Source organism: Thunnus albacares, chromosome 9, assembly GCF_914725855.1.
Source record: "Thunnus albacares chromosome 9, fThuAlb1.1, whole genome shotgun sequence".
Taxonomy (NCBI): domain Eukaryota; kingdom Metazoa; phylum Chordata; class Actinopteri; order Scombriformes; family Scombridae; genus Thunnus; species Thunnus albacares.
Genome location: NC_058114.1, coordinates 22765507 through 22780179, shown reverse-complemented (window position 1 = coordinate 22780179; position 14673 = coordinate 22765507). Strand labels below are relative to the sequence as shown.

General features: G+C 41.2%; 1 protein-coding gene across 1 annotated transcript in view; it reads right to left on the bottom strand.

Annotated features, from left to right (window-relative positions):
• Positions 1 to 2814: 2814 nt before the first annotated feature.
• ell (elongation factor RNA polymerase II) overlaps positions 2815 to 14673 on the bottom strand; it is a 38296-nt gene continuing 26437 nt past the window's right edge. Inside the window, exons 4-12 of the mRNA XM_044361534.1 lie at positions 13190 to 13353; positions 11438 to 11688; positions 11202 to 11326; positions 8224 to 8305; positions 5895 to 6510; positions 5494 to 5560; positions 5100 to 5271; positions 4931 to 4975; positions 2815 to 4836 (exon numbers count right to left, since the gene is read on the bottom strand). Coding sequence (XP_044217469.1) covers positions 4732 to 4836; positions 4931 to 4975; positions 5100 to 5271; positions 5494 to 5560; positions 5895 to 6510; positions 8224 to 8305; positions 11202 to 11326; positions 11438 to 11688; positions 13190 to 13353 — 1627 coding nt within the window. The 3' untranslated portion in view covers positions 2815 to 4731. The remainder of the gene's footprint in view (positions 4837 to 4930; positions 4976 to 5099; positions 5272 to 5493; positions 5561 to 5894; positions 6511 to 8223; positions 8306 to 11201; positions 11327 to 11437; positions 11689 to 13189; positions 13354 to 14673) is intronic.

Here is a 14673-nt window from a genome sequence, read left to right as displayed (position 1 = left end):
TAAATCAACAAACGTGGTTATTGCACTGTGCCTATAACGCTCATCTCCTCTCTGGTCTGTGCACAGCTACTGTTGTGTGTGTTCGTTTTTCTGCTTTGAGAGAACAAAATTAATCAAACTCAGACACACAGAAGAGTAACATGGCTTACAGTAGCTCGGCCAGGCAATCGTGAATTATATTGCTGAACTGAACTGTCTATGATGAAGGTTTAGAGCAGTTTACTATAGGACACTGACATTGACATTGACACAACACAATATATTTTGTCTTTGTGTTTTACTTCATTTGTCATTTGTCAATGATTTCCCATAAGCCTCACATGTAAGCCCAAAACATGACTTCAGTTGTTTGACCTCTTAAATTTGAAATAACTTTGAGGTATTACATGCTTCATTTGCAATTCACATAACTAATATCAACATGTGACTATTAATTAATTACCGTACACATTAATGTGTCCTTGTCCGTTGGTTTTTCATGCACTTGTCAAGAGGTTGAAGTTGCCATGAGTCATGTATGTTTCAACCTCCATGTACACATGAGGCTGATATGAGCCTTTTCTGTGTTGTGGATGCTAATACTTGCAGATTACTAAATCTAATTTGAAATGCCCTTGTGTCTAATTCACATACCCATTACCTCCGCTGACCTTTATTTCAACTGTGGCCTCCATTTCCACATTAAAGCAGTGACCTGCTAGCTGAGAATCTAAACAGAAGTAAACCTCTCTCTGTGTTTCAGTGCAGAAATCCAGACAAATGAAATCCCGTCTGACTAGTAAAACCTTGGAAACACAGAAGGGGGGCGGGAGAGCTCTCAATTTTCTGCTGTGTGTGTAAACATGTCAGTGCATACGCTGCTGTATGTTGAAGAGACAGAGAGGTGGCAGCTCGCCATAGTGAACTCGCTGACCGGGCCCCCTCCAGCTCCCTGCGCAGCGCTGAGGCCAGCTTTGGGATGGGAGCCAGTAGCAGCATAGCGAGGCTGCACAGCTCAGCCTCAGCCAACTGGCATACAGTCGCTATGTAGAATTCTGGGATCTTTCACAGTGTGTCAGATTACAGCGAACCCTGTCCTCTCTGTTGCTAGAGCATCTTTTTGCTCCTGTTGCCATGCCAAGGCCTTTTTTGGATCCATGTTTTAGATGCAGACTTGGCAGTAAACAATAAACATTCATGGTATAAGAAGATGCACATTAGCCATAAACAAAAACAGAATCCTATAGATGCACAAATGCTAATAAGGAATGGTTTCCTCCCATCATTCCTATGCAATCAAACGTACTCCTGAGGTGTCACTGGCCCTGCAGCGCTGTTTACCTCTCAGGAGAAACAATGCAAACTAGGAGACCAGAGGGATCAACATATTTCTATTGAATTAGCAGTTTTCTTGAACAAAAACAAGGTCTACCAGCAATGTCTAAAGGCTTTGGAAACTAAGAGTGTGCTGCCATCTACAGGACATCTGCTCCACTACAGGCCAAGTTGGGTCAATTCAGTAATTGTAAACAAATGTTTTAACACTGAAACAGCAACACAGATGGGGAAAGAAACAATAAAAGCTCTATCAAATACATCAGTTTCTCATTTAGAATATTTTTAGGGAATCCAAACATGATCTCTGCAGTGCTAAAAATAGATGCTCCTTCAAGGAAAAACTTACATCTTTTGATTGACAAAGCTGTCAATGAGTCTATAATATTGTGTTGCAGTATAATTGTGAAAAAGTTATGTATTAATGGCTTCACATGTAAAACATCATTCTTCATAACAATGCAATATTTTAAATGTACATCATTTGTTAATGGAGTGTAGCATTGATGTTGAGAAATACAGTAGTTATCACTAAAATCCAGCTTCATTATAATAATGGACGGCAACAACAGGTTCAGAATTTCACAAATAAGGATTTTAAAGAATTTTATTGAAACAAAGATCAATTTCAGTCCCAGTCCCTTATGGTTTTCAAAAAGCGTGCTTTGGGTTTTAGCGCCAACATTTCATGACTCTTCTCCAAAGCCCTCTTTGCTTATACAGCAGCATGTATATACTCAGAGAAAAGAAAGGAAAAAAAAAAAAAAAACCTATACAACAGGTCATTTTGGCACAATCAACTCATACATCGGTACTTCTGTGCTGGCATATCGTTATTTTCAAACAGTTTGCTCTCTGTCGGAGCAAAATGTCTTAACTGATACTCATTCACAATGGATTTCGACCGTGATAGAGGTGTAATACAGTAATCATGTCAGAATGTTTGCTAGAAAAAGAGAGAAAAAAAAAAAAAAAAAAAGGTGAAGAGTCTTTCTTGTTGAAGGTTGCAGTACCGGGCGATGCTGAGTGTTGATTCTGGTGACAAAACATTCACAAACTGTAGCTTCCCTCACTTCCCCTCCCGCCCAGACATCATGAAGTCCCACGTCTAGCCTCAGTCTAGACCCAGCACTGTTCAGCATTGTTGTGATGAGTCTCGGAGCATTGGCTTGAATGTAGTGTTTGCATTAGCAGAGTGATTAAATCTGAAACCCTGACATTTCTCTGAAACACTTGAGCCCAGTCTGACAAATCCTGTCTGAAGCAAAAAAGGAACCTCATCTGACTTGTCCCAAGAAAGGAAAAGTGTCTGCGGGATGATAAATTATAAAAAGCCAAAAGAAATGATAACAGGAAGCAGAGAATACTGTGACATGTTCCTTTGCCAACACTTGATAGAGCACTTTGTTTCATCCCACTCAGTAAGCACTTTGGTATACATGCTGGTCAGAGCCAATTGATCACATACTAATTCTGTTGGACTAGGCCTTTGCTTTGATATCCTTGGGCAGTTTTTTTTTTTTTTTTTTTTTTTTCAAGTAAGAGATACAAAGACTGTTCATTGTAACACATTCATAAAGCATGCACTCTGTTGGACAAAGTGAAAAGTTTTCATTTGGACAAAACCCCCAGGTAACAGCAAGATCAGGAGAAAAAAGTGCTGATTTTTCATATTCACATAAAAAGATCGATATTAAGAAATGCATTCACTGACTAAACTCGACTCGCTCAGGTGAAGTTCTGATACAGCATTTCTAATTCGTCTTCGGATACGTCGAGTGGATCCGTCTTTCGCGCAACGATTCTCAGAGAGCAGTGCTGATCCAGGAAAATCGTTTTTAAAGGTCAATCCTCGTGACATCACGTTTTGAAAAAAGGCAAAACTGGTCGCAGGTGATCATTCCTTCTCTGAGGGCTTTAGAGCCGAAGACCCGCTTGGGGGGCTCCGCTCGGAAGATGATCGAGGATGGCTTCATCTTAACAGTCGTCTCGATGGACTACCACAAGGGTCGATGAGCAGACAAAAACTAAAAATGGATCTTTATATATATAGACACTGTAAACAGGATTGTTCTAACATAACTGCAGGTGCCAATGACGGTAACTTAAGAGATATCAGATCTGTGGATCAACCCAAATCCAAATTATGAACATTCTGAAGATGAGAAGAAAAAAGCCTGCAGATCTGCATCCCCCGTCTGCATCATCTTACAATTAGAGGATCTTCTAAAGCATGGAGAAGAGTAAAACGAGTTCTATTGCTACAAAAGCCATCATGAACTAAACTGAAAAGACAACCAATTAAATAGCTTAGAGAGCTAAATATATTTTTCCCCCATTACATCTCCACTGATGAACCATAACTAAGGACCACTGCTGTAACCGTTGTAACCGATGAACGAGCCCTGCAGCTCGTCATGACTGAGTGAGGAGGACTGAGTTCAAAGAAAATCTACAGCTCTACAGTGACTGGAGACTTTTCACACACGTCCCCCTTTTTTTTTTTTTTGTTTTTTTTTTAAGACATCTGCACATGATTTAGAAAAGAAAAGCCAAGCGCACAAACCTGCGTCTGACCGTGTGCATTTAGAAGCATGGTTTTGATTTAATCAATAGCAATATCGGCATCTCTTTAAAAAGAGAGAGGAAAAAAGAAAAAACGCCAACAGATTGACAATTAGATGGGCAAGGCAGCTTCTGAATAAAATACTGGCTGACATTCAAGATGTGAGGACAGAAAACAAGAGAGACAGCTTTTAAGTACTGATATTGAGGAGTGTAAAACAGACGTCCCCCCCCCCCCCCCCCAGTTAAGTGTCAAAAATAAATAAAAAGAGAAACAGAAATAAATTCAACATCACAACCATTCGTTTCAGTATATGGGGGAAAACTGATATATCATTCACTTAATTTTTCTTTACTCAAAACAAATTACTTGCATTTTGCTTACAATCTGCAGTTTCCATCTTAGTGTCCCCTTCTCTCCAGTTTCAAAAGCAGGAAAGATTATTTGGATATCTCCTTAGAAAGCGGAGGTTTCCACGTTTTGACTCTTTCACACCTCTGTGCACTATAAGCAGGGTGGGCTGAGAAAAAACAAAGCCACACAGAACCTTTTTTTTTTTTCTGGATACATTTGTAACCAACACAGAAGGACATAGCCACACTAGGCACAGCCCCATCTTCCAAAAAGGAAAAAAAAAACAAAACAAAACAAAAAAAAAAACAAAAAGGAAAGATAGAGAAAAAGATCACGTATCCTGCTTAGTCCTCACTAGAGCCTTTGGCCCGAATGAGGGGAATACTCCCTTCATGGCATATTTCATGAGAACATTTTTAGCGCAAACAGAATCCAGAGTTTTCCTTTATCTGCTTGGTTTCCAGAGATAACAGGGAAAACAACATGTCTAACTACTTTTAAAGAAGCTGTTGATCGTACTCGGCAATAAGTCTCTTTATATGTGCCAGTTTGTTGTGTAGATATTCACAGCGGTTCTTCTCTTGGCTATAGTTTGGATTAGTCTGCAAGGGATATGAGAAAGCACAGAGTCACAAAATGATTTATCACCTCAGTTACAGTTACACCATTTGAATCAGTTAAAATAGGAAAACCTACCTTTTTTATTTTATGATACTCTTGAAGTATCTGATTGTGGATTGACTGTGAAGAGAAAACACACAGAAAGAACAATGGATATGAATAAAACTAATAATCCCATACAGTATAATGAGCCAGTAAATTTTATGACTGAAATAATATTTTGTGTGTCCTTTAGGGAATCCACCTTGTACTTGTCCGTGCCTTGGTGGAGCTGCTTGAGCTCATTGTCGAGCACAGTGAACTGCCGGGTGATGCCCTCTATCCGAGCATGCAAACCCCGGTACTCACTGTACTCAGCGTTGAAATCGTTTTTATATCTCTGACGCTGCTCCTGAGAGTCAATCACTGTGTATTTCCTGGGAGGGAAATGAGAGAAAATGTTACTAAATTAAGTCACAAAGTAAACATACATGTCTGTACAGGCGCGTAGTTCAAGTGAGGGAGGAAAACAGTCATTAGAGGGAGACTCAATGACACAAACCAGTTAAATTAATCCAATGAAATAAGAAGAATTCAAACTTTCTTAGCTAGCAGCACAGCTGTAGCTCTGTTGAGACCTAAAATAATTAAATACTCACAATAAATAGTCTGCCACCTCAGGTGATGACGAAGGAATACTGGTACTGTTGCACATCCCATTCAGATCTGAAACAAGGTCGCACAGTTAGAAAATAACACTAATCTTTATATGTAGTCTTTGCTGTGTAAAACCTGTTGTGGAAGGCAACATCACAAAAAATATCATTCATCATAATTAGGTGTGTATTTGAGGTTAGTGAAGGCATAAAGCTGAACAGCAGGGGTCTCTGTTTAATCAGTGAGTCCCACACTAGTCACATGATGCATCACCTACTCACAGTGATGACTAACTGGTGTCCATCCACATATGAAGTATTACTTTTATTCAGAAATCTTCTGTGATGCAAAAGCTGTGACACTGAATTGAGCAAATAAAGATATTTCTGTGTGTCTCTCTCACCTGTGCTTTTTTGTGGAATACTGTTGCTTTTGAGGTTTCCTGGGCTCATCTCACAGGCTCTATTAGGCTCAGGCACGCGCTCCTCACGACTCTTCCTCTCCTCCTTCTCTTGCTCCTTTTCTCTTGTCCTCTCCCTGTCTTTGGTCTTCTCCTTGTCTTTATGCTTTTTGGACTTCTTCTTGGACTTGTTGTTGGATGAAGGACTCTTGTCCCGATAAAGATTCAGACCTGTGTGTCCAGGGGATGACGTGCCGATGCTGGGCGCGCTGAGCATCGTTGGCCCCGAGAACAGTGAGGGAGGTTGACTGAGCCTCTCGGACACCACCGTTTCCTGAGAGTCGCAGTCGCGCCCGTTGTGGCTGGAGTCGTTGCTGACGTCCGACAGCGCTTCGAAAGGGCGAGGGATATCCAGCATAGGGAGCTGCTGGGAGCTGGACGTCATGGCGCCGTCTGATAGAGAAACTGCGACTCCTGCCTGCGCTCCACCGGCCTCTCCTCTCCCGTTGGAGGAGCTGAGCTTGCCATTAACTGGGGCTGTTGCAGCCTTGCTGGCGAGGTGTGATATCCTGGGCTTTTTGTTGGCGAGAGGGTCAATAAAGTCAGCAGCAGGCCGTTTCTGGCAGAAAAAAAAATAGCAGTTTTAGTGTCAGAACCTAAAACACACTTCAGTATGAATTCAATTCACCTTAGAGTGAGCGAGGGGAAAACCTCAGTTCAGGTCAGAGCAAACAAAAATGGTCTGAGCTGTGGAGGACAAGGCAGTGCACAGAGGATTTAATATGGGCAGAGAGATGGAGGAAGCATCACAAAGAAACTGAGTATAAGAGAATCTGTATTTTATTTAGTAGCACTGAGACTATGATTACTGCGCTGTCTTTTCACAATACCAGGGATTACATTACAGACGAGCCCACATTAATGTCTCTGGGAGTGGCTGACCCAAACACCCTGTTGGCTGTACCAAATGGAGGATTTTGGAGTTCTGAAACAACAACGAGAACCAGTGTGGAGCTTCGTTTTGGCGTGCAAGGCTCTTCAGACCATTTCCACACTAAGTGCCCAAAAAACTGACAGCAACAGTCCCACTTCAGATAATGGCTGTAATGATTTTTTTCTTTTTTAAACGAACAAAAAGACCTTTTGTGAAAGACCAGTGTAAATGGAAAACTTTTTGAAAATGAAAATGCCAGTGTGAACGGAAACAGTTACCAGATTTATTCACCTCAGTGTGGACATAGCCATACCCTGGTTAGCCTTGCAGCGCTCCCTGATCCATCCCTCACCTATGTGAAGTTTACACACAGCTTTACCTGCGGTGCTCTTTTTTTAATGCCACTGAAGCAAAAAAGAGCCTGCTTGTGTGTTTGTATACTGTGTTTACTGAGGGAGGGAGCGGAAAGGAAGGGACATACAGTAGATGTCTGAGGGGAGAAGAACCTGAGAGGAAGGAGCTATTAATATAACAGAGCAGCTCCTCCTACTTCTACCTAATGGAAGTGTAAACAATGGGTACACTCGGGAGTCTGGACTGACCCAGGAGCAGGACAGGGAGTATGAAAAAATGAATTTGCGATGAGGAGGGAGAAAAGAGTTTCACTAAGAAGTGTATCATGGAGGATATTTGGTGTTTGGTGTAATAATAAAGCTTCAGCACTCATGCAGGCAGTATATGTTTGATGGAAGGCTCTTGAAGAGCTCACAGCCATTAGTAAGTCATATTGGGGAACTGGAACCAGTTCAGTAAACATGCAGTGCAAACGTGCTTCTGAAATTCACTGAGGAGACTGAGAGGAAACACAAATCAGTTTAAAGGGAGCCAGAGAATTTAGAAAAAAAACTCTCCCTGGGAATAGCAGCAGACTGCAGGAACAACGCAATAGGCTGCAGTGTTTGGTAGGACTGTAGAGCAATTAAACCAATACAAATCTTTGACAAATAATGTGATTTGTGCAATGGCCCAACCATTTCTACTGGGTCAGCTGGAACAGTTAAAGGCAAACAAGCTTTGGTTAAAGATTAGCTAAGCACACTGTATTTACACTATTGAGTTAACAAGCAGTTTTGAGCAATAAAATAGCACAGTTTATATCCCCAGAAACATCAGGTTCTCTCAGAGTTTTTATATTTTCAAATAGCCAGAAATAAGAATAAATATACTCTGACATACGCGATAAAGCTTTCACAATATTGAAATATCTTTAAGAAAATATCCACCAGCAGCCAGCTGTATGACTTAAGTACAACTGGGAAAGAGAAAGCGGAGTAGCAGCTTGGAGAAAAGGAAGTGAGAAGAAGTGGGAGGCAGGCAGAAGAAGAACAGGAAGCTCACCTGAGATGGCGAGTTGCTGGCCAGCTCTTTGGGCGGGCTCTCTGGTGGAGGGGCAGAGCTGTTCTGGGTCTGGCACAGCTTTCTGTGAGAGTGAACATACACACACACATAGACAAAAAAAACAGGTTGATGTAATTTCTGTGGAATATGAACTTTGCATACCCTCATGACAGGGACAATATGTACCTGTTGAGGTCAACTCTGCAGGTCACAACTAGATTTGTTGATTGTTATTGTTACTTATTGGTAGTCTTAATGCTGCCAACTTGTTTGACCAGGCACTTGGAGACGACACCTCGTGGAATCTGTTAGAAAATTTATTTGCAGCCATCTATGCTCTTTGAGCTCCAAAATGCTCTATTCCAGAAAAAAATGACTCTCCTTCACAGATACAAACTGTGAAGCTGCCATTTCTTCAGTGACAAGCTAATTTTGGGATGTTAACCACAAGATACAACAGTTGCTTTGTGAAGATGAGTGGGTAGCTATGACAAACGAGCAAAAGAGGGGCTACTTGACACAGCAGCATGTACGCACACTTCATTTTGGAAGATTCAATCTTTAAATTTGTTCACAAGTTTTCTGCCAGTTTAACAGCCTACAGTGTTTAGTATATTGCAATTTAATTCACAATATTAATACCATAAACTGCTTCTTCTTTTAGAACATTAATACACAATCCTGCAGTATAATCTCACACACATTGCTGCATGTTTATTTAAGGATGAGCAATTTTGTCTGCTAGTTCAAGATAAGTGAGAAACTGACATTTCACAGTGACAAAGAGAGAAAGTGAGAGAGAATATGGTGCAGCAGCTCACTTAGTGTATGGATGCTATTTGGGAGGTTTATCAGGCAATAAGCACACTACACAGTTGACTACATGGCTATTCGATGAGATCAGGGACATATTGTATTTGCACTAGTCTTTCTCTGACCCCTCCATATGTGGCATGAGTAACAGCAGTATTCACACTTGTGTTTATATTTGTGAACTTGTGATCACATCAGCCAAGAACCATCTTAGTGCCAAGCGTGAACAGACCCTGAGATCTATTATGATGCGCAAAACTGTGACCTCATTATGTACCAGACTAATCTGTCACAAAGCAGCGATGTCAAAACAAAAGAGACGTGCCAATACACAGCTCCTAACTAAACCTTTCCAACCAGTTATAACCAGCTCAGCCAAGATGATGTTAATTCTTAGCGTGCCAGCCAACTCATTGATTCTGTCTTTTTTTTTTTAAACATAACATATTCAATAGCAGTTAAGAATGAATTATTTCAGTCTGCCTGCTAGAACAGACAGCTCTCGCTCTGGTTTACTGATGCACTGAAATGCACTTACATGACATTTTGTTCTGACATGTAAAAGAGCACAAAGGAGCCACAGCTGATGACATTATCAGTAGGGGGCAGTTGAGTACACAGAGTCTTGTCAATGCCCCACCCTAGTTCAATCAGGGCGTGTGTGTTTGTGCGCGTGTGTGTCCGTGGTGGGGACAGTCAGATAGACAGGCAGAGGCTACAAGTGAGACAGCAGGCAGACCGATACGGCTGAACCTTGGACCGGTGCCACCTCACACACAGATCAGCATGTGCTGGAACACTGTTGCATCATGGGCGCTCCAGTCATGTTGCTGTGCTACTCCTGCGTGACTGACTGCAGAGGAGCTGGGGGGTGGAGGGGTGGGGGGGGGAGTGTATTAGGTAGGAGGAATTGGTTTAGAGTCAGCTGATAAACTCACAAACAAAGCTCAAAGTGCGGTGAAAAGACAGGTACAAATAGGGTCAGGGTATGTGTGTAAATACATTCAAATACATACAAAACGGAAGCATGAACACACATACACACACACACAGGAAATACACTGAACGATCAGCAGTGTTCTCTTGTGCAACTCAACTATGTTAGAAGTAGTCTTAACAAAAACTGGACATTCCAGGTAAGGGGGTATTTGTTGCAGGGTCATTGCACTGAATTGCATAATATCATACTAGTGTTTCTATTCTTTTGGTTGCTCAGTGTTAACACTCCCGCTGCCCTTGCACCACAGGTAAAAACTAGGCTCATCATAGAGGATAGGAGCTATTCTTGAGTCCACTACGTAAACACAAACTGAGCACTGAGCAGTGCTGCCTGGTCTATATATAGCTAGCTGGGAGCTCGCTTTTCCTTAGTGTCCCAGATCCTGAGAAACCAGATTTTTCCACTGGGAAGAAGGCCAGTAGCTCATGCTGTCAACAAACAGAACACTTATAAGAAATTCAGTGGGGAACAGGGAAATCTTCCTGGGGACACACAGAGACACCTGCTATTCTAACAAATACAATAGTTATTTTACTTAGATATTACATCATTCTACAATGCTTTGTAGATCCACAGTTCTTACATACCGGGGCCATCACCCTGTGGTCTCACTATCGCCACAGAGAGTCAACATAAACAACAAAACAAGATGCTTTGCAGTTTCCACTGTTATAAATCCATTCTCTTAAAAAGCCTGAGTTTTCTATTCCAAAATTTGAGGAAACTATGTTTATCAGAAGTGTGTCAAATATACAGAAGTGAAAAAAACAACAACAATAGTAACAACAAACAAAACTTCAGAAATGCAATCTGCTGCTATGAGCTCAGGAGCTTCAGCATCAGGCGGCCAGTATGTGACACCACCTAAAAGACCTAGTCACTAACATTACAAAATATATTCCCATGACACTGACTCAAACCATCAGTGTGCAAAAAATGAGTTGATCATTTAGCTGACGACAACAAGACATGCACATAACACAAACCTAAAAAGGTCAATGTACATGCATTTATTGCAAAATATGCCACTTAACCGCTCCACATTTTTAAAATAACTTCTCAGCTGCTCTCAAGTTATCGCTGATGAGAATGACTGAACTTTACTGTTGTAAAAACAGTGCGACATGTAGGTTTCAAGTGAGAGAAATCCTCATCTCAAACCTACCTAAACAGGATTCTCTTGAGAAGCTGCTGGTCTCCTTCTGTGTATCCAGGCCAGTCTTTCTGAATTTCCTTATACAAAAAGTCCTTCAATGTGAAGGTGTTGTCTCTCCCATTCAGGTTTGCCACCTAGGAAATGAAAAAGAGCCATGAGTGAGTCTACTAGCCTCCAGAAGGGATAACTGCATAGTGAGGTCTAAGTGAGTGGACATATGATGGCAATAAGTGTGCATGTGTGACCTGTTGCAGGTGGCTGTCCAGGGAGTCCTTGTCTAATGGCGAGAGGCCATCTTTCTGCAACCTCAGGATCAGCTCAGGCTTCTTATAAGGCTTGAGGGCCAGCAGGTGTAAGAGGCGCTCTCGGAGCGGCCTGTGCTGAGTCGTGCTTTTCTTTAGCGTGCTGCTGGAGATGATGACAGGCCGAGATGTCCTCCGTGACGGGGCAACGTCTGAAAGGCCAGGTGCCGGTTTCCGGATCTGAACCTTCTTACCTATGGAGGAAGTGATGGAATAGTTTGACATTAGAGAAGTTGGATGAGGAATAGCCATGTAGATTTCTATCTCTTAGTAGTTTCTGTGTTAAAGAAAAATGCTGATATCACTCAGATCATATTAAACTTCATTTTCTATTTGATATCTACATTTTCATTTATCCTACCCAATAGTTTTGTAGGGCTCCACTTCCTGTCATGTTGGTGTGCACTTTTTAGTAATTCAATGTTAATAATTACAGTGGGGGTGCAAGACAAAGGGGAAAATGTTGAGCTGAGATAGTCATGTAGCATGTAAATCCTTCTAAAGAATATTTTGATATTTTATCTTTCAGTTCAGATTCATGAGTTATGATGAGAATTTCAATTACGGGAGAATTTTGTGAACTATACTACAATCTATGTTTGAAACTAAAGCACTGGCATAAAACAAGACCTCGAGTCACTCTCTGCTGGCAGACAGTGCTTGCTTGTTTTGTTAAGAGCAGAAAATAACTATAATCTCACAAAGAAATATATATCTTTCTATAAACATTTTTTAACTATGTGACTGATAATGGCTGGGAGAACTTGCAGATGACTCACAAAACATGTATTTTGCACTGATCTTTACTGCTGCCACGTCCACCCGAACTCACCTTCCATTACAAACATCAGCTATTCTCCCCGCTGAGATGTCTTTTTTTTTTTCCAGGTGATTCAGATTTCAGATGAATCTTGTGTTGCCTCCTACTGAGACTGATTTGGTTCTGTTTGGTTCCACAGCACACATGGACTAAACATTTTTTTGACTCAGTGCTGAACAGTAAATAGGCTTACACTGAATTCCTTTCTTTGCAGGCAATGAGGCAAGATTGCTGTGGGTTTCTACTGCAACTCAACACGATGCATTTTATAGCACAGGTCAGAGACCAACACAAAAAAAAAAAAGTCAGGAAGTTGATATGTTATGCCAGGGGATGTTTCTGCCTCTGTGTGTTTTAACTACATTCATTGGGGTTAGCGAGAAAGAGGATTACTGTGTATGTGTTATATGTTTGACCACTGAGAAACAAACCACCATCAAATTCAATAAAGTCCTGGTTACAGATGAGGCATGCTGGCAGTGTGCTGGCCCTCTGCCATTCAGCCCCAGACCCAAACAACCTGTCTGGTCCAATGTGAACCCATTCACCAGCAGAGCAAGGCTACACAAACACATGAGCCATTTGGGTTTTTGCAGGGTATAGAAATTCTTCCAGTCCCTTCATGCCTGTTAACTCCCAACACCTTTATAATGTTTGAATGGAAATATTTCTTTCCAATCTATCTGAAGCCTAAATTACCAGCTAGAAAGCCACAAGAGAAATATTTCCAAATGGAGGATAAAAAAGTTTTAGGGCATCATGACAGGTGACGATTCAGCTTTATGAACTCCAAGTGGAAGTTCACCATCTGGATCAAAAGTAACTGACCAGTGCATGTTAGGTGGTCTTCATGTATCTGTACCAAGTCTCCTCACCTACATATCTCCCCCCAGGCTTGATGACAATGGCACTCCTACTGCGAGTCTCCTCCTCAACCTGGGCCATGCTTTCCCTGGCCTTTTGGTAGGAGTCGTCTGTGGCACATACTGTAATCTTGTCCTGGATTCCACCCAAACAATCCAGCTGAATGCTCCCTTCACTGCCAAAACAAAGAGGAAACGGTGAGAGAGGAAGACAGGCTTCAATAAGAGAAAAACTGAAACGAAAGAGAGAAGATGCTGCATGTTTAGTCTGTCAGTAATTTGAAATAGAAGGTGAACTAAAAGAAAGAAATGTCATGTTATATTCTAGAGGATACTACTATAAAGTACTGAACATAAATCCACCACTATAAAGTTAATTCAGAGCATTAACCTTAAATCTCTCAATATTTGTAATAACTGCGCATTCCTGCCCAGATGAGATCCATTAAACACCCTGAGGGTACAACTATTATTCTTTCAATTTCCATCCGACTGTGGGTTCCCACAGTACGAATCACTGCCGCATCAAATCCCATTCTTTCCTGACTTTACGGCTCTCTTTGATTCCCCTCCACTTTGATGAGCATTTGGCAGAAAATGAGATGGTGCTGGCGCAGTGAGTGGAAGCTCAGCTCCGTCATTTGGGTTTTAGATTGGAACTAAAGGTTGATTAGGATCCAGAGATGTGGATGAACTCCACCTGACCCATTTGTTAAAAATATTTTCAGAATAATGGGGTCAGAGACTTGACAGCTAGAGAGGGAGGAGATTCTTGTTGTTCCTCGTTCTGTTTTTCTACTTCCTTCCTTTTCAACACAGACATCTGGTCCTATTCATTTGATTCAGTCAGCACTTTTTGAATATTGCATTGTGGGATAGAGAAAGTGTGCAGAATGAGTTTAAGGGGGCATGCATAAAAGGTGATGGTCACACATCCAAAGCAGATTTTGTGTCTTCTTTTCTTGTCTTCTTCTGCAACTTTATCAACATTTGAAATAAGTTTTGATGCTTAATAAATCACTTTAGAAAAATATTGGAAGAATGATGGGGGAAAGGTCAGTTTTTAATATTTTTTGATTGGACACCATATACGACTTGACCTGTAGAGAACTTGCTCATATCATCTTTTCATACCTGAAAATTAACAGGGGAAAGGAAAACATTTGCCACTTATAAAGGTCATTAACCTCAGATCTTTCTGTTTACTGCAATTTGGAGCCATATTTCCCAATGTGTTCATCAGGGGTGTCTGTAAAACATCTAACTGAGGGGCTTGCTGAATCACCTCAGCTCCAAACTATGTTAAACAAATAGCTCCTCTGTCTGGAAACACTCATTAAGTAACTTGAGTCCAAAGATGGTTGATTATTTACACAAAGCTTCAAGACAGTGAAGGCCTTGGTTCAAATGCTCACACCATTCTTATGCCCTTGACATTACAATTTGTGAATTTTTTTTTCTTTTTCTTTTTTGAAAGAGAAGAATTATTTGCAAAA